At 37.0% G+C, this 20,841-nt stretch overlaps 2 protein-coding genes across 3 annotated transcripts in view; one reads left to right on the top strand and one right to left on the bottom strand.

Annotated features, from left to right (window-relative positions):
- KHDRBS2 (KH RNA binding domain containing, signal transduction associated 2) overlaps positions 1–20,841 on the bottom strand; it is a 735,331-nt gene that overhangs the window by 95,029 nt on the left and 619,461 nt on the right. The gene's annotated exons all lie outside the window — the stretch shown is intronic.
- PRIM2 (DNA primase subunit 2) overlaps positions 1–20,841 on the top strand; it is a 109,128-nt gene that overhangs the window by 72,839 nt on the left and 15,448 nt on the right. For both annotated transcript variants that reach the window (XM_064650295.1, XM_064650294.1), the window contains one exon: positions 523–708. In XM_064650295.1, coding sequence (XP_064506365.1) covers positions 523–708 — 186 coding nt within the window. The remainder of the gene's footprint in view (positions 1–522; positions 709–20,841) is intronic.

The following is a 20,841-nucleotide window of genomic DNA, read 5'->3' as shown; positions in this document are numbered from 1 at the left end:
AAGCCTAAGTAAAATTGAATGTTACATGTTTTCTGTTCTCTGAGATCTTGCTTTATGCCAAATAGTATTTTTCAGGGAGTAAAACCTGCAGATTAGTTGCAAGGAATTTTACTCTTGCTTGTTGTTTTTCAAAGATGTTTTTTAGAAAAAAGTCCCCTTCCCTAGCCCCCAGAAACTCTTATCATAGGTCACTTTGCTGTTCCAGCAGCTGAAATAAGGAAGAGACAAGAAATATTGTAATGGAATTGTAGACATATGTTTCCTGACAGCAATTAAACCTGTGTTACTTTGTAGCTGGAGATAGTCTGTATCCCTCTGTCCTTTGGCTTTTGAGATGGTTGTTGGATTTGATGTCTTATGGACGCACTTGTGTTGTGGTCAGTCCCAAAGCTCTCTGTACACGCATAGCTTTTCTTCCAGCCATTGACGTTTTCAAGTGGAGCTAGTTAATAATCACAAGAAGCATGTATCCTACAAATTAAATGATCAGTATGCCTTAAACAGGAATTTTTCTCTTGCCAGCTTTCTGTGAAGTCGTTCCCTCTCTGCATGCGGCAGTTGCACAAAGCGCTGCGCGACAGCCATCACCTCCGTCACGGGGGGCGGATGCAGTATGGGCTGTTCCTAAAGGGCATCGGCCTGACTCTGGAACAGGCACTGGAGTTCTGGAAGAAAGAATTTATCAGAGGAAAAGTGGATGCAGATAAGGTAACTCAACAAATGAAAAATATCTAAATATGTGAATGTGAGGATGTAGTTAATGTGTACGTTGTGTTACGGATTTGAATAGGTGCTTGTTAAAGTAATTGGGCAAAAGGCAGAGTAATGTATTTTAAAGGTGGGGTTTTTTTCCTCTCTTTGCTTATGATTGTAGTAATTTTGTTGGGCATTTGCCTGAACTATGGATAAAAAAGGCAAGCTACAAAGAGGCTTTTTATTGATGAGTACTAGAAATATCTTACTTTACCATTAGATTACTAGGAAGCCGATGTCCTTTGTGAAATACAGGTATTATGTAACTAAATTATTTCACCAAGCAGGTAAGTGACCACAAACATCTGAAAGACAAGGTTAGCTTTTTTGTTGGTTGATTAAAAAATATATTAATTGGACATCTGTGTGTCAAGTGTTTTGCCTGTGACAGTAACTGGTGAGTGATCTCTCCCCATCCTTATCCCAACCCATGAGCCCTTTGTTATATTTTCTCTCCCCTGCCCAGCTGAGGAGGGGAGGGATAGAGCAGCTTTGGTAGGCACCTGAGATCCAGCCAGGGTCAATCCATGGCAGTAGTTGAATTCAGGAAAATCCAGACTTTTCAATTGCCATTTCCTGTGCTTAAAGGAAACTGAAAGAATAAAAGCAAGCTATTAGAAACAATAACTGTATAAAGATACACATTTGTTATTTCTATTTTCAAAAAATATTGGGAGAACATACCTGATTCCACCTACTTGAGCTTTGACTGAGTATGTACATGCACATGTATGAAGATATGTATGCACCTTGGATCCTATTTTCAATCACAGGTTTATGACTTTCTACTGTAGCATCTTTGTTAATAGGCCCTAGAAATAAATGAAGTTTTATGATCCTATGTTTAGCTTCAGTAGTTAGCATATTGTGAATCAAGCAAGAGGTTGTAGTTACTGCATTTGTCACCAGCAGGCTTCTTTTTCCGTGTAATTTTGGTTCTTCTCAAGTTCTAGAAAACAAGCTTCAAACTGGGGTAAAAAAGAAAACTAATTTTTCACACCTCCAGCTGAAATTAGTGGCCTGTAATTTTTCACAGTAAAATGTCATACAATGTTTAATGTCCTGAAAAAATGAAGATTAATACAGTTGTTATTGGTATTTTCTTCTTTTGACATTTTTGTTTTCTGGCTTTCATGCCATTGTTTCTTTCCTGTAGAGTGGAGATAATTATACTGTTTTATCTTGCTGGAGTATTGTGAATATACACATGCGATACTTTCTAAATATTTAGGTTAATTATGTAGTTACCAACTGGTATTTTGCAAAAATGGAGTGTTCAATTTGCTTCAAGTGGTTATGATTTCAAAATTGTTTGTTTGCGTTTGTTTTTAATGGATGCAACATCTATGCCAGTTCTCAATCCAAAGAATTCTTGGCAAACAACTTCAGTCTTTAGTGGGATAGAAGTTACCTTGAACACATCAGCAGCAAACTGGCGTGCATGTCTCCAGGCTAAGTGTAGGCACATTGACAATTTGCACCAAAAAGATCTCCTGTGTTCTGAATCACTGATGTGAACATGCCTCAGGGCTCATTGATAAGAACACCGCAGAAAAATTTTTAAGAAATTATGTTTTACCTTTAGAGAGGAATCTGTGAAGTATATTGTAAGTGAAGTGTGAAACCATGTAGTTAGTGGGGGAAAAAAATAATCAAGTACTGCCTATAAAGAAAGCACTGAAACTGGTACAGATGCTCTGTTGGTGGGGTGATGAGGAATGATCATGTACTGGCATGTTGACAAAGAGACAAATGCAGAGTGCAAAATGAACCTTTTTTTTGTTTAGCCACTGCAATTAAAATTACTCTGCAAATTGCTAGGTTAAGAGTGCCTAAATGGTGAATTATTCTTGTTCAGATGAAAGGATCAACTGCCAAATAATGGTAGATGCATTACTTGTGACTGAATGGTTGTGCCAATTGGCTTCATAACCTCAGTATTGTTTTAAGACTGGTTTGTTTTTTCTATAAATTATAATCTTACTCTAAACAGATATTAATTCTCATAGATTCTTTCGCATTCTGTCCTTCATGCTTAAAAACTCTCCATCCAATCCGAAAACGTAGTGGGGGGGTAGAGGAACACATAACTCCAGTGTGCTTTAAAAATACTTGAAATACAAAAGTAATAAGATGACAAGACAAATGAAATAATTACAGTACAGATGTAAAAATTATTTGATAGTTGAAAATAAAGTCCTTAGTCGTAAAGATCATTATAGTGGAGATCATTAATTGGTTGTTACTGTTTTCAGATATTTTTGTGTGATTAGTCTGTGAATGTGAAAAGGAAGAGTTGAAAGATAATGCAGTACTTCAAACGAAGGAAAGAAGGGATGGAGAATCAGTTTCTTTAAGGGATTATTCAGTTACTTCTTTAGCTAATAGCTTGGAATCGTGGTTTTGATACAGATGGGAGACTTTAAGGCAGCCCATCACTTTTTGCTTTCTTTTGCTGTATATATACTTGTGATATATATTCTCTTTCTTAGCAGTAATTGGTGTATGGTGGTACAAAATGCTCTCTTCTAGTACTCTGATTATTTACTGCTGTGTACAGAAGAACAGTTGCCAGTTGTGCACTTCTGTGTTGAAAAATAATTCCTTTGATATTGCAATTTGATATGGCATTGGCTTTTATTATTGTTGCATATACTACTGAGGTGCATCTTATAATTGTACATGAGTTTGGGGGGTTATTTATTTAATAAATCTCCAGAACTTAAGTGTTACTAAAAATTATCCTGATGATAGAAAAGCTTTCTTGTCCTTGTGTCTTCTTATTGAAAAAAAGGCATGGCTCTTTAGCCCTTGTATATTTTCGGACTCTTTCCTCAGATGTGGCGATGCTCCGGCTAGTGGAGCATGTCATTCTTTCTGACTCAGTTTTCCAAATCAACTTACTGCAGTTTCATATGGCTTGTTGTTTTCTATAGCAGTTGATCACAAATGGCAAGAAGCAGGTAGTTTTCTTGTTGTCAGAGATTCCTGTCTGAGGTATGCCTCTTCATCCCTTCCCACTAGTGAAGGTCCTCATGACAAGCCATTTTGCTGGAAGAGGAAAGAGAAAAGTTTACAAAGATTAAACCTTGATCAGAGTCTGTTGTTGGTAAAGAAACAAACCCTTGGTAATTAAACTTTTGAACTTCAGTTGATTAATATTTTCTAGATGTTTCTTCCACACATGATGATCTTGTATGAAACTGAGGACAGACAATGTGATGGCCATATACTGCATCAGTATGCAAAGGAATAAGTCTCCTACTCTCTTAAGTGATGAAACTTTGGGATGAAGATACATCCCAATGAGATAGTTCCAGTGACTTGATTTTCCTGGCTCTTTGATTTCTTTTCCAGATGATCTTAGGGGTTCTTGAGTCTGGAGTTAAGTGAGACTTTACCTTGATTGCAAACAGCTGGTGATGAATGTTTCTGCCAAGGCCAGCCAGAAATTCCATGAGGGTAAGCCTGGACTTGAGATCTCATGAGATCCTTTCCAGCCTGAATTACCCTGTGATTCCGCAGACAGGTCTGAATCCAGGTGGAAGTACATTTTTGTGAGAGCCAGGCACTAGAGGGAGACAAGATTATAAGGAATAAACAAATGTAATTTATAGATATACATTAGAAGTGCTTATGCTCTAATGCTTTGTCAGTCTATACAATTATATCATTAAAAAACCCTGTGTATTTAAATGAAAATAGAAATAGACACTTGATAATCTGCCAGGTCAGTGCTTTTAAGCATGTACAACTATCCCCAGTTTATCCCAATCTGTCCCCAACTCAGTCATGGCTAGGCTTCACGAACGAAGGTTTGGGAAGGCTCTATCCATATTTGTTCCAGGCACGCTGGTGGCTTATGAGGCCAATACGAGACAGTGTCCCCAACTATTCCAATTTATAATGCGTGGATAATGCGTGGTTCTTTAAAATAACCTCCACCTCCTCAAATCCCTAGGAATATTTTCTTTATCAATCAATTGGTTATGTTTGGTTTTGGTATTTTACTTTCTCATTTGTTTGAGATTTGGGGGCTGATTTGCTGTTAGATTTTTATTTTTCACTTGCCCCCTTTATATTGGGTATTGCTGCCTACTATTTTGGGAACATCTTTTGATTCATAAATCAGAAAAGGATCTTTATTTTGTCGCATTTTTAATTATAATTGAATGCAACTTGCTACTTTTATTCTTGAATAATTTAAACTTTACAAATCTGAAGCATGTTGAACAGCAAGCGTCCATATTTAATATCTAAGAGATAAAAGTTTAAATATAATTGAAATCCCTCTATGTGGATTAAAATCTCATTTTTTAAAAATTATACATCAGTCATGTAAATAGGTAGCCAGGCTTGAATTCTCCTGAGATAAATAAAGGCTACTATAGAACCTGAAAAAAAATGTTTTTTCTCTTCTATGATATATAAAAAAAAATTTAACAAATATGCAACATGTATTAGCTGTAAAATCTCCTGAATTCACTACAAGTGGAGTAGTATGTCATGGTAACGAGGCATTAATATTGTAAAGAACATTGTTCTTGCTTTCATCAGTTATCAGGGGTCTAGATATTCAATTTCTTGATTAAATTGTATTTTTGTGTTAAACTTATCATAAAATGAAAAATATTTTTTTTCCTTCTACCAGTGACTGTAAAAATTAGTTTCAGTAGAACCACTTACTGTCTGTATTTGTCTTTGATAATTTGGAATTTATGATTTCATACTCTAGTTGTAGTGAGATAGAAGAAGTGGATTTTAAAGATTTTGAGTGAATAATTTTTAGTATTTATTGGTAAAATTACATTCCATTTGCAACATTATTATATGTTGAATTCTTTAGCTGAATGAAAATAAGCTTCAATTGCCATTAAAATTGGGTTATTTTTGGCATAATGTCTCACAGTATGTGTGTTAATTCTAAACAAGATTGTTGCAATTATATATTATCATTTTTATTTAAAGTTGTGTTTTATAGGTGGGAACTTGTCCTTTGTGTGCTGTGCACATCCATTTGTGCTTGCTAGCATTCTACTCCCTTCTCTTTTAGAGGGTTTCAGAATTTTGAAAGCTTATCTGAGTACTGCTAGCATATTACTGACACACTGGTCTGCATGATGTAGTTTCTGTCAGTTTGTTTTGTATACCTATTGACCAAAGCAGTAGGAAGGAGATCTGTCATGGATTCTGGAAGTGAGAGGACTGAGAAAACACACTCACAGGAGTTGCATTTGATTGTATTCCAAGAAGTAGAATGCTGAGGGACCTGGCTCGGTGGTGGATTTGGCAGTGTTAGGTTTATGATTGGACTCGATCTTAGAGGTCTTCTCTATCCTAAATGATTCTGTCGTCGAATAACTTCTTGCAGAGTACTGTTAAATTCTGCTAAGTCATAGGAGGGAACTGGGATGAGATTCCTCACTGACTGTATCAAATGTATATATGATTAACAGTGCCTGTAAAGATATAACCCTGGCCCTTGGCTAAGGGGAAGTCCCTATTAGCGTTGTCAGTGTTACTTCTATTTAGTCATGTGGACATAACCACTCTGTAAAGACTGCAGAAAATTAGCTCATGTAATCAGAGCTAGAGATAACTGTGTGCTTCCTGTTTAATTAAACATTGTGAGATCAAATCAAAATAAAGTTTGCATCAGATATTGATTTTTATTAGGACTTAGATACAAATAATAGTATGAAATTGCTGTCATTAAAATAACATGCCATCTTGTATTTATGGATGTTGATGCCTGATAGGATTAATGATACAAGTTTTATGAAGCAGTTGATACGATTCTGCTTTCCTGACAGATAAAAAATTCTGACTTTGCTGCAAAGGGATTTACCAGCAACATCTACATTGTTCACAATCTTCACACAAATATATGCAAGTTTGTAGGTGTTGCTGTTCTGGTCTCTTTAATAAACTAAAAATATAGACTTGTTCTGTGACTGTTTCTCTTATAGTTTATTTTACTTTTATTTCCAAATTAGACAAGTAAATTAAGCACATCATAGCTCTGACTGACATATAGGAAGTCAGATGATGAGAAATCAGATGTGAATATAAGATTAGGTATTCTTTGTGATGCTTGGTGGAAGTGTCCTACCACTTACTTCAGGAAAATAAGATGAAAGTAATACATTTTTTCACCATTCTTGCCCATAAGCTATGTACATCATCATCCCTGAAAAGGTACTGTTAACTTATAACTTTATGTAAACATAAATATATAAACAAACACACAGACTCACCCCCCACCTCCCAGTGGTAGATGCTGTTTCAGTTCCTTTTGGTGGGTGAATAATCTGCAACTTCATTTGGTATTGTTTTCTTTCAGCGTGCATTAGAATTTTGTTTTGACTGCCACATCTGGAGTACTGAGCTCTATAAGGAATAAAACCAAACCAAACGCTTCTTTACCCCTTACTTGTAAGGATTTATTTTACTTTAAACAATACTGCCTGACCTTTGAAACCCAAGATTTATCAGTAAAGAATGCTAAAATGGAAGTGTCTTTGGGCCATAATTGCGTTTTAATTATGCTCTGTAGCTAATGTAGATGCATATTAAACTCAGTCATATTTCTGTGTATTTCCCTCTGAAACTTTCTTTTCTCAGGTCTCAAATTACAAATCAACATATCAGTGTATCTTACAGTTATCTAAACTTATTGAATATTGATAAAAATCCATTTCAGTGTCATTTTATATTTTAATTTTTTGTTACAGAAACTTTGTTTTTTAAAAAACCTTATAATTAAAAAAGCATTAGTTTTTGCATAATAGATTCAAAATCTTAAAACAGTATTTCTTAAAAGAAATGGACTTGTTATAAAACCATTATTTTTCACCTTATTTTTGTTTCATGGGTGTTATTCTAATAGACCATCTGATGATGACAGACTAGAAAACATAATATAATATTAGACTATGATATACATGAAGGTTATTGTGTGGGCACATAAATAGGAATCACAATAATAAGTGCTATGGTGAAAATGTGTGCTCTTTTACTCCAAGCACGCGATTGTGCTTTTCAATTTTCTCAATTATTCTAGTTAAAACTGGAATTCTCCAGTCTTTGTTGTGAAGCCAAAGTTATGGTGGCATTTTCCCATGATTATTCACTTTAAAGTACTTTCATTTGTTCAGCTTTTTTTTTAACCTGTTAAAAATGTATATGCCTTTACTTTTGATTTTCAGTTTTCATCATATGACTTACATTAAAAGGGAAAATTTTGGACAGTCTTGCAGCCTGTGACATGTCTTAAGGACAGAGAAGAGCTCTAGCTACATAATTGCTCTTCCAGGACATCAATTACAGTGCTGGCATAATTTTAGTGATGTTTTTAACTGTACTAGCTACCGTAAAAAGAAATAGGATCCGTTTTTGTAGTTGTTACATATTAGGCACCAAAATCTATGTTTAGTAAGCTAATGTATGAGCTGATCAGTGATAAGGTTCTTGCACTGAAAAGAGTGAAAGCAATAATTATCTTTCCTGTACTAAAACTAATTTAGATCAGAATCTGCTCTCTTATGACTTGTTTTATTCCCAGCAACACACATTGCTGTAGATATTCCATGCTGTAGTATCTTTTTAGAATTTGATGTATAAAAACAGATGTCGAAGCCAGACCTTGAATTTTGTAAGATTCCTTTTGTAGTCTTGAACTGCTTGTCAGTCTTGGACTTTATTATAGGTGGAGAAAGACTGTGTACTTGTCAGAAGAGGTTTCTCTTTTATTGGCACTCACAGCAGCAGCGAGAAAGTCATTCCATGACATTTTAAGAAAAGTAATGGATGGATTTACCTGTCTGGTTGATAAATTTCTGCGTTGAGGGATTGTGAAGTATCTGAATGTCACTAAATACAGAACCTTTAGCTGGGTCTTTTGAACATCTTCTTAACCATACAGCTCTCTCTCTAGCCATCTGCTGAAACATACCTGTGGTATGTTGCCACACACACCACCAGTTATTGTATTTAAGCTCTTTGGCTATTTACCCCAAGTAAGACTGGGGATAACTGGCTTTGAGATGCAAATCTTTTGATCTGTATCACCTGAATGGCAAGCTGAATTGCATAGCAGGTCTCTTCCAGTTGAGTTCCTCTGCTTTTTGGACAGAAAAGTTTTGATAGAATAGTTTCTCAATCTTGATATAATTGTTTGTAAGAATATTTTTAAATTATTTTATTAAGCATTCAGATAAACTGACTTCCAAAGCAAATCCCAGAATCCTGTATACTTTGCCTTCTTGTTTGATAATGTCTGTGTAATTGTTGTAATATCATATAACTGTCATATTCCATCTGTCTATATTCAGCCAGTAAATTATGGCTGTATTTCATATTCGGTCATCCAGAAAAGCAGCATGTTGTATCAAATGTGCACTCTGCTGATATACCACAGTAGGCACAATGTAAATAAAAATGTACTTTTGCTTTCAGAATTAATTTGACATTCTACCACATCTTTAAAATCTGCTGATGAATAAAGACAAAACAGCTCATAGATTATTTGTTCTATGCACAACTGTGTTTTGAAAATTTAATATATTGATTTAGGAAAGTGAAATTACCATGATAGGGCTTAAGTATTTCAATGTGATAGAGGTTACTACTTCTTGAAAGAAGTTTGTGTTGTATGAAATGTACAATGCTATTTAGCTGTGACACTGAATTCTTTGTAATGTAGTGTGCTCTGAGCTTTTACTGTTTCCTGTATCTCTCTTTAAGTCCACTCAGAAAGGAGAAAAACACAATGTCCCTCAAATATAATTTATTTGTTTTCTTTTTCTTTTCTTTTGGTTCCCTGCTGCACATGCGGGAGCAGAAGCATTTGGTCTTTATGGCAAGTTTTGCGTTTAAATGCCAATTATTTTCTTTTTCTGATTAATCTACATAATGGAGTTGGGTTTGGTGCATGAGAACTGGGGCAATACTAGTGAAACTCTAAGTAACTTTTTTTTAAAAAAGCAATTACAATAGTTGGGCTCCTTCTTGTACTTTGTTACCAGAGTTATTTCCCTGGTTTTAGAACTTTACAGCAGGCACTATAAAATTAGGTGTGTGTTACTTCTGAGACAGTACTTCTGCCAGTGAGCCAGACTTTCTTTATTCTTCTGTTCCCATTCTCCCTGCAGTCAAGTAATCTTTTAGTTGTCATCTTTTAATGATGAATTAACAAGTTTTAAAAAAAAGATAGGAAAATAGTCTTGTGTATTTCTAAACCAAGCTTTCTTCTGTCGAATGCAGAAAGGCTTTTGTCATAATTGCAGTCTAGAGTTCAAATATGTCTTGATTATAGTGCATTTTGCATAAGATAGAATATAAAATGTTCCTTATATGTAAGCAGTTCTCTTTATTATGACAGCAAGGGCTCCTCTCTGCTTTTCTTCACTTCTGTTTTCCTTGATCATTATCTTAAAATGTAATTTTGTCTTTTATTGGGCTGTTAATAAAAAAAAAATCTGTTTTTACAGCAGAGTTTTTACAGGGAGAATGCCAGCGATCTTGAACCAAACTATGCTGTTTGGAGAGCTCCAATATCTAGCATCATCACACAGAGGCTAATATCTCTCTATGTTCGTAGGGGTTGACAAACATCAATTATCCATGTATGGTTTTGTGTTTTAATGCCTTTTTTCATTCTTTTATTACTGCATCAAAAAAGTTAAGTCTACATGTTTCTAGAGTACACTTAAGGAATACTTATCAGCCTGAGGAAATATATTAATTACTCAGCCTCCTTGTAGTTTTATTTTAAGAATTGATTTTTTTTTCCAATGATCAATTCATCTAGAAAATAAATTAATTTGTTTTAATCTGTACTTATACTGAGGAGTTGTTGATATCTTGAAACATTTTATGATTGGAGACTTAATGTCCTTCTGTTCTGTCACTGATCCTTGTCCAAGAAGTTTAACCATATTTCAGTAAAAGGCAAGGTTTTTTCCCACAGTTGTATCACATTTTGACAACTTCATCACTTTGATTGGTTGAAGGGATATTCTCCAATCCAAGTCACTGGATCTCTTTGAGTGATGCTGCTGGTTTTGCAAATCTGAGGCTTAGGGTAAAATTGAATCTCTTGGACTTTACAGTATCCTATTACAGATTAGATTGGGTCAGTTGTAGATTTCTAATGAAGAGGACTGCTTAGTGGTTATAACCTGAGGGTAACAGCTATTTACCACTCAGCCTCATGGTTAATGAAAAAGGCATGCCTTTGTTGTTTTGACTCGCCTTGCCTTTTGTGTGCCTTTTGTCATGTAATGCTGAACTTGGCTTCAGATGCCATTCAGATCAGTGTATAGATTGGGAAATAACAGCCTGTAAAGGATTCCTGATAACATCGGAACACCACAAGGATGCTTGCAAGGGGATGCAGTAAAAAATTAATTAAGTTATCCAATAATATATAATCAGTCAAAATTGACAGCTTGCTAAGATGAGCTCTTTGTGCAAGGTACATGATTGTAAAAGGGAAGAACACTTCTGTGGTTTAAGTAGTCCAAAAGGTGTTCAAAATTTTTCAGTCTCTGCTTCAAAGATTGCATATTTAGGGACTGCTATGTAGTTCAACCAGTTTGTAAAATATAAACAATTCTGTGAGTACATGAAGTCTTCCACTGTGTCTGGACATGGCTGCTCTTTGGAAACAATGCACAGACAGAGAACTTCAACTGTTGTGGTGGGCTTTTAGTGGGCTTGCTCAGATCCTTTGACTCTCTGCCAGGTGTACTGAGTAGAACTGAAATACTGGATTATGAGCCAGTCTTGCTTGGATTAATTCCAGTATCCTGTAGAGGTCTTTGTATTTGGGAACATCTTAGCAAAGGTGAATTGCAGCTCTTGCCAGGAGCAGCACTCTTCAAGAGCAGGCCAATATGCACTGTTCACTTGGGCTCATTTCTGGTGCTGTGCTTTGAAACATCTGTTGTTTTAATGCCAAGAGTCCTGTTCAAAATGTGGCAAGTCCTTCTAATTGAGATTGTCTGGAATGACCAAGACAATTTTTCCTCAGACCTTCTCTCATTTGTGAGTTTTTCTTCTGCTGTCCCAACAACCTGGGAAGTCCTCATGTCCTGCTAAATTTTCAAATTGTAGTATAGATGCTTGGATAGCTTTGATTTCTGGTATGCTCTTTCTCCTTCCTTATGAGGAAAACTACTATCCCTAGAATGAAGGAGCCTGCTATGCCAGACTGTTGAGTTAAACGATAACAATTGGACATGGTAACATGTTGGACTATTTTTCAAGAAGCAGATATCTTAAGTACCTCAGGTACGAGCTGGAACCAAAAGTAGGGGCTTTACTCTAAATCTCTTCCAAAATCCATTCCAGATTTGGCCTATTGCAGACCTACCTGGTCTGATAAGGGCTGTGTTCTCATCCATATCCTCGAAGATGTTGTGATGGACTAGTGAGAATAATAAGCCCTCTGTCAGCGTGCAGCCTGAACCTCACGTCCCAGTCCTGCATGTGTTTCAGGATTCTTCACAAAGTGACATGTCTCCACGCTGACATCCATTTTCTTTACTATTCTTTCCCCATATGTTTAGGTTTTTATTGTACATGTTAGTCTGGGTTACAGTATATGCTACAGCATATGGTCATAGTATCATGACCTACGTGAGTCTGTAAATACGTTACATGTTCACTGTGCTCAAATAAAACTACAGAACATTATATGGGAGCATTCTTGTTTTGGGTATTGATACAGCTTGAATAAGCAGTAAGAAATCAGTTTTTAGATTTGCAGGGGTCCCTTGACTGTCTTCATGCATCTTCTCTGGAAACTTCTAATACATGGTGCTGTGGTATACATATAAGGAAGGATTTCTCCAAGTTTTAATACAGACTTACTGAATTTCTTTTCTTGAATTTTTCCTTGGTATACATATTCTTTACATTTGGATTATAAGCTGCCCTTATGATCAATAGAGATCTAGCCTATACAGTCAATAGTGTTGTGGTGGAGAATAATTTATTTAATGAGCCCCTAGCTGCCTATGTTAGGGCAAATGGAATTGCTCCCCAGACTCCTCTGATTGTATTGACCTCCACTGACAATAATAGGAGACGTCTGGATGTAGATGTCTGGAGCTGAATCTTATTCCTGTAGATGCAAACAATTAGTTACTCTTCTACTTCTGTTTCACTTTCTTAGATATTTTTTGTTGTACCGCATGCCAAATTTCTGTCTACTCTGCAATCCGTTAACACTCTTACACCTCTCTTGGTGATAATGCTTTCTGTGTTCTCCTTTGCCATTGATTGTTTTGGGGACTCTTATTCTCTATCTGCCACTTCTGATAACACGAATAGCCCGTTTACTTTCTCCCTTACCTTCTGCTGAAAGATAAACTTTCAAATTACATCTGTTAACTTCTTTGAATATTGAAATGTGAGAAAAACCGATTGAAAAACATCAGCAGAAAAATCTGAACGGCATTGGTGTACTTGTAATTGATGGAATACCGGGAGAGTGGAGGGGTTTTTTTTATTTAACTGAATGAGATTCCTTGCTTTAGAACTTGTTTATTAGTTTGTTTTTTTTTCATCTCATGTCAAACTATCTAAACGAGTTTGTTAGGGAGTAAATACTTAGTAAAGAATTCAAGATTGTTCTCTGATATTAAACCTTAATAGTTCCTTAAAACCGTAGGGGTGGTCTGCAGAAATCTGTTGGAAGTTAAACATGTTTACAGTAGTCGGGTTTCAGTGTTCATTTGTTATTTGAAGGAAAGTGCCAATATATTTTTATAGATACTTAGGGAAAGCACAATATCTCTTATGGTGCTGTCAAATATTGCCATTTTAATTCAAGTGTTTCAATTCTTGTTGAAAATTAAATTTAATATTGTGTTCTATTTAAAAACGAAACAGCAGAAGTTCTCACTGCCAGTTCAGTGTTAATTACCATCTAATACATTTATTTTCTTGCTTAAGGATGTGATTATGAAAGGCAGGTCCTGCTTGACCAACCAGATTTTCTTCTATGACAAAGTGACTCAGAGGATGAGGGAAAAGCTGTGGATGTTGTCTATGTAGTATTTAGCAAAGCCTTTGACACCATTTCCCACAGCATTTTCCTGGAGAAACTCAGACTCGTGGCTTGGCCGGGGACACTGTGTGCTGGTTTAAAGGTAAACTAGCAGGGGAAATGAACTCAACTCAAAGGAGAGATTATAAGTCAGAATAACAATTTAATAAAATAATACACTAAATACAGTTATACAGACAAACAATTGGTTTTAACCCACAAAACCCAAATGTATAACCCAGCACCCTAGGGCATGAACAGAGTGGTGTTCTTTGGGCCCCCTGAGTCCAAAGTAAAAGGAGAGGAAAAAACCTGTTGGTGAGAGTGCTGTTGCAATCTAGTCAAGAGTGATGATTGCAGTCTGGTTGAAAAGTGGTGATTGCAGTCCAGTCGAGAGTGGTGATCTGCAGTCTGGTTGAGAGCGGTGATCTGCAGTCTTCCTCTGGATCTCATGAGTGGTTAAAAAAGTCCCAAGACTCTAAGATTATTTATATCCTCCAGTTCAGGCAGGAATGCTCAGTACCTCCCTCAGGGCGGGGAGTTCCACGATGGGTGTGAGGACAGGAGCATTCTCCTATCTTGCGGGCCTCTTAACACCCAGTTTATAGCCTAAGGAGTCAGGCTGCTCTGGGCAGAGGGTGTAAATGGTCTATTGATACCAGTTTCTGGGAAATAGCATGGAAGGCTATAGAATACACAGTTTTGGGTTACACCCATCCAGTGATGAACTGGTCCCAGCTGTTCTAACTAGGACACACTGCTGGGTAAAAAACTGGCTGGATGGCTGAGCCCAAAGAGTGGTGGTGAATGAGTTACATCCAGCTGGAAGCTAGTCACAAGTGGTGTTCCCCAAGGCTCTTTTGTGAGGGGAAAAGGAGGGGCAGACAGTGATCTCTTCTCTGTGGTGACCAGTGAAAGGACCCGAGGGAACAGCCTGAAGTTGTGTCAGGGGAGGTTTACGTTGGATATTAGAAAAAGATTCTTCACCCAGAGGGTGGTTGGGCACTGGGACAGGCTCCCCAGAGAAGTGGTCACAGCACCAAGACTGACAGAGTTCAAGAGGTGTTTGGAAATTGTGTACCTAAATTGTACTTAGGTAAGTTATATTAAGAAAAGCTTAAACTGCTGTAAATAAAACCCCACAGTGTCATATTTTTGCTACTTCATCAGCCACGCAGCTTACACTCGTGTGTAGTATACAACATGTCTGACTGATCAAAAAATTTCTGATTTCCTTGGGATAGATGAAGCCATCTCCAGGGCAAAGTGGTTCTTGCCTCATGAGGTTTAGAAATACTGAAATTGGAGGGGAAGAAGTTTTTTGTACGTGCTGTGAATTGGTCTGTGCTGACTGCCACACAACTTACTAGTTTTCCAGCTCAAATTTAGCTCCTGACTCAGATCTGTGCCCTTAAGGTAGAAATTGTGCTATGGGTTGATAATTTAGGGTAAATTTTTGTTGTTGGTAGATAGAGAAGCATTTATTTTTGCTCCTAAATGACAACTGTGCTTGATGATCTCAAGTAGAGGTTATTTTAAGAATGAGCTTAAAAAAAAGTTGCTTGGGTGAAGATATGCCAGCTAAGCAGTGTCAACGGTAATGATTTGAGCGACTACCTGGGAAATGAATGAAAAAGTGAACAAATTATTTCAGAAGATATGCAACTATGTGTGATAAATTTATGAATTTGACGCTGTTATCTATAGAGACTCAACAGTTTTAGACAGGAAATTACCCAATGACTGTTCAAAAAAAAGAGGTGTTAAACCATTTCTTTGAATTTTGCAGAGTTGGAACTAATCTGGTGGTCAGCCAAGAAGCTAGACAAAATTAATGCAGTCATTTTGCTCAGTTGTTAGACTTCAAATAAATAAATATCCCAGTACTGTAAGGAACAGATGCATAAAAACTTACACGAGTATACAAAAGTAATTTTAACTGAAAGTTTCATGGAAGTGTGAACCTAAGCATGCAGGGCTTGAAAGACATGTCAGCAAATTATTTTTCATCCTCATATGCATGCTGAATATCAGAATTGATAACAAAATTTATGGAGCACCTAGTTCTCTTTCCAGATACAAATCTGCAGATATGACAAGTGATATAAGGAAGGTAACTGTCAGTGATGACATGATGCTTATTGTTTAGTGGCTGGAGTGCCTTGGGAATGTTGTTTCTTGTTCTCCTTTGGAAGTGTATTCATTTATATCAAACTGATAATTCTGACGCACACATGACCCATCCTTCACTGCTTTATTTGATGAAAGCTTTTCTTCAAAGGAGAACCTACACCTGCCAAATGGTCCATTTGATGTACATCCTCGTTCCATATCTCAAGATCTTGTATGCGTTTATGTGGAACTAGCATTTCCTTAAGTTCCTATCTGGAATGTGGTAACCTGGCTATACCAATTGCAGATTTATAGCTTATACATATATGCACATACTGTCCTTGGTTTGGCCAGGACATGGTTAATTTTTTACAGTAGCCAAGAGGGGGATGTGGCTAAGGCCCAGAGGTTATTTGATACCACCTCATGGCATTGCAAGGAGTGGGAATAAGGGACTCTTGCTCCCGAGAAGGAGGATGTGGTTTCAGGCTGGGAGAAGGCATGGTGGGGAGGAGCCAGTTGGTATTTGTCGTGAGTGTATTCAGTCTGGCTGACATGAAATTCATTTCCTCATAGCAGCCCTCACAGTGCTGTGCTTTGCATTGGTGTCTATAGAAGGGTGTTGATATCACACCAGTGTTTTGGTACTGCTGAGCAGAGCACCCACAGCATCAGCACTGTCTCTTGACATTCCTCCCCCTGCACACCCCACTGAAAGGAGGGAGGACGGAGGGGCAGGCAAGATCCTGGGAGGGGACACAAGGAGACCAAATGACCCAAACTAAGCAAAGGGATATTCCATACCATACGACCTCAGCTCAGATATAAAAGGAGGAGGAAGAGGGGGGAGGCATTAATTGTTTACAATGTTTACCTTCTGGAACAACGACTCCATGTGCAGAAGCCCTGCTTCCCAGGAAAATAGCCAAACACCGCTTGCTAATGGGAAGTAGAGAATAAACCTTGTTATTTTCCTCTTCACTTGTGCACATGCAAATTTTCTCTTTTGCTTTGGTAACCTGCCTTATTCCAATCTACAGGTTGTTTTACATCTTATTTTCTCCCCCCTGTCAGGTTGGGAAGGGAAGTGATAGAGCGGCTTGGTGGGCACCTGGCGTCCAGCCAAGGTCAACCCACCACAGCAGGTTTTCTGTGTAGATCATTTCTTTATCTTACGCTTTATGTTATTAGTATTGGTGTGTTACTATTTGCTTTCGTATCTCATTGCAGTCAATTGTTCTTATCTCACCACGTGACTTTCACCTTTTGTGCCTCCAATTCTCAACTCCATCCTGCCAGAGTGGGAAGAGGGAGGGTAAAGGGGGAGCAAGCGGCAGTGTGGTTTGGATTCTCTTTGGGAGAACTGAATTGGGGAGTACCATTCCTAAACCATGACACACACACACATATATATATATCTATATATCCCTTTTTATTTATGCCTTAGTTTATGACTTGTATATATTCTAGTGAAGGCTACCTAATACAGTATGTGTGTCTTAACTAATATTTATTAGGCAAGTGAATCTGCTTTATTCTGATACTCCTGTGAATATACCACATAAAAGCAAAATGTAAGTTCCTTTCCACAGTACACTTATCAATACCCAGTGAACAGTCCCGCAAGCCTCCTTCATTCTGACTTTGGACTATTGGTTTTGTCCTATTAATCAGTGCTAAGAGCTTAGTTTCTTATAGGGATAAGAAGTCTAAGAAAGCCTCAGTGCCATCAGGATACAGAGTATCATTGGTACATTCAGTACCGTACACTGGACACCTCAGTTCATTACAGCAAATACTGGTGCATAAAACCTCAAAACTACTCACTTGTCTGATCTGAAGTGCACTGCTGATGACATCACATTCATCCTACAGCCATACTTGAAGGAAAAAGAAGTCCTCAAAAAACGCTGTCTTCAGTGATCAGGTTAAACCTTGCGGAGTTGACTTGCAGTCTTTTAAAACAAAAGTTCACACTGCTGCTAATGCCTAGGCTTGCACATTCCAAGATCAAAGTGACAATTTTTGGTAGGGCTGTCTTTGCCTCAGCTTCTTGGCTTCAGTGTGAACCAGTTCACTGCTTAAATGAGACATATTTCTTGATCACTTTCTCCCTCGCCAAAGCTGTGGCCCATCCACCCAGCACATAAATTATAAATGCATTGCAGATTTTGGAAAGCTCAGAGAGTTAAATAGAGGCAAAATAACTGAGGTAGTTGAGATGTGGCTATACAGTTAAAAAGTTGCAGAGAATCCTTGCTGTCAAGTGTGACCAGCAGTAGGTGATCTAGTACATGTAGATACTCAATAGTGTAATGATGTTGCTTTAATACTGCTGTTTTATTGTAACTTTGGCAGTAAGTTTCCATTGATATTTAGCATAGACTGTGGTGGGATGTATAGGCATACGTGTTTTTTCTATGAAAATAGAATAATTTTTTGGGTTTGTATTGTTTTCTTTTGTCTCAGTGGAAACTGTCACACAGAGTACTAGGGAAATGTACATGCTCCTGCAGCGTTATTATTATTGAGCAAGTTCATATCAGGCTTCAATAAGAGCCTGATTTTTCTTATAAAAATCACAAAAAAATTTTTGGGATTTTTCAAATCACTTATTTTGAGTTTGACCTTTTACAGGTTTTTGCTATAATGCTCTTATAGTAGATTACAGTTAGAATAGACAATGATAGTTTTATAGGGTTTTAAGCTATTTTTCCAAAACAGTTTAAAACCAAACAATTTATAAGCAGTTAGAATGACTCTGCAAACACCTACATGCATGAAATGTGCTGTGCATAATTTATTAATTTTGTTTAAGGAGTTTCAATGGAACCATTTTGGTTTGGGGTGCTAGAGTAAGTAGGAAGGGACAGATCCCTTGGCCTTCTTATTTCTGCATATTTTGGACAGGTCTAACTTTACCTTGGTGCTTTTGCTAGCAAAAGGTGTTGCTCCTCCCTTTTTTTTTCCGTTTATGCACATCCTAGAGTGATAGTATTAGGAAAGAATGAGGCTGATCATTGAGTTAATTCCCCAGAGAGGTCTGTTCCGCAGGATGTGTTTTCTGTAATGAAATGCCACAATTCATGATTTGTTCCCACTGAGGATGACCACATAGCCTGTCAGATACTGGCCCTGCTAAAGTCTTGTTTACTTGATCAATGATAAGAAGAGCTGAACCACAAGGATGAGAGAGCTCTTAGTGAAGCAACTAAACACGTGTGCCAACTTGCACCGTGTAGCTGTGTCATTGTCTGCCTTCTGCCACTGCAAAAACTCTTGAGCACCAAACAGGATTACAAGAAAGCAAGGAGAAAATATCCAACCTGTCCCAAGGCTGTGTTGTGTTATTGTGTAGCTGTTGTTTCTATTTACTGCAAGAGCTGCTTCTCAGCATAAAGTAATGAGTTAGGTAGTAAAAGTAATTTCTGTGGGCATTAAGGCAAGTGATGTGAAAAGTACAGCTCAAGATTTTAGTACACAGAACTGTTAAAGAGGGGTGTTAATTTTCTGGGAAACTAAGCACTACATCCTGAAGCATTCACGATTTGCTTTTCCCTTGAAAAAAAATAATTTAGTCTAATTTAATTGCTTGCTCAAATATCCTTTGTTAAGCAAATGAAATGTATTTTCATTCATCTTTTGTAAAGGAGGAAAGATTCCAGAGCTTCTGGGTAGAAGAATAGGTGGCTACAGGAGTACAGATTCCATATTCAATTTACCGGATTCACGCAGGGGTTAGAAATTAAAATACATATGTATTTCTGTTTGATATTTGCTGTTTTTCGGCAGGACTTGGCCCTGCTGCTGCTCTGTGAAGGGGAGGGGAGCTGTATCTCCCAAGCCTTTTGAGTATATGCACACACCTAGAGCAGATCCTCATTCAGTTGTGCTCTTCCTTCTAGTGAAGAGATGGTAAGCCCAGCTCTGTTGCTATCAAAAGTAGTGTTCATTTACTATTCAATCACACACTTCCTTCATCTTCTGAGCAAAAAGGTTGACTAAATAGGAATGCTGGATTCTGCCTGTGGCTACGCTGGAAAACAAAATGCTGTTTTCTCTCTTTCTTTTCTTCCCCTTCCTGCTTTTTAAAAAAATCTTTTAAAGTAGAGTAAAGTCACTTTGTCAAATGCACAGTGAGGACTAATTAGTCAATGTTTGTTCAGAGCTTTGGATGTCTTAAGCCTTATTTGAGATGAGTGCTGAATATTAGCCATCTTCATGCATTGGCTTGATTATAACCAGCATCATCTTGATGGAGGAGTTTTTTTTTTACCATTTAAATCAGATGCAATTTAGGATTTTATTCTCACTGTTTGTGTGTATTTTTATACACATTTATCATGTACTTGCATATTAAGTTGTAGATTTTTGGGTATCTATATTTTTAAAAAATTGGAGTGTTTTATATGAAGAAAAATACACTTATACACTTATATATCTGTTTTATGTTTGATGTATTTTAGCTAGTCAAGGTATTTCATAGGTATTTGAATATTCTGAATTACTATTTGGACATCCTCAGGCCAAACAGGGAACTTCTTTCATCTGTAGAAATGAGAGTATCCGTGCAGTAGTATTGTTACCAGTTGCATGCCTGAATGATTTTGCTCAGTATATTGCATTGTCTTCTATTAGTAAAATATTAGAGCCAGAGTAAAAAATTAATTTGAAGTGGTTGTTGAGAAGAAAACTTAAATTCTCGTGGGAATTGTCTAGATTCAGGTGCAGAATTTTACTTAAGGTTAATGCTAACATTTGGAATTGAGCAAGAGAAGAGTTCTTTTATGTATTGTCAAGAGTTTTTTTTGAGGCGAAGAGAGACTGAGCATGTGTGATTCTAAATATGATTCTTCATTATTTTATCATATTTATGTTTTTTAGGACTAGAAATAAGGTATTTGAACAAATGTTCCTTG

This window comes from Pseudopipra pipra, chromosome 3 (assembly GCF_036250125.1).
Source record: "Pseudopipra pipra isolate bDixPip1 chromosome 3, bDixPip1.hap1, whole genome shotgun sequence".
Taxonomy (NCBI): Eukaryota; Metazoa; Chordata; class Aves; order Passeriformes; family Pipridae; genus Pseudopipra; species Pseudopipra pipra.
This window is presented reverse-complemented; position numbering and strand designations above follow the sequence as displayed.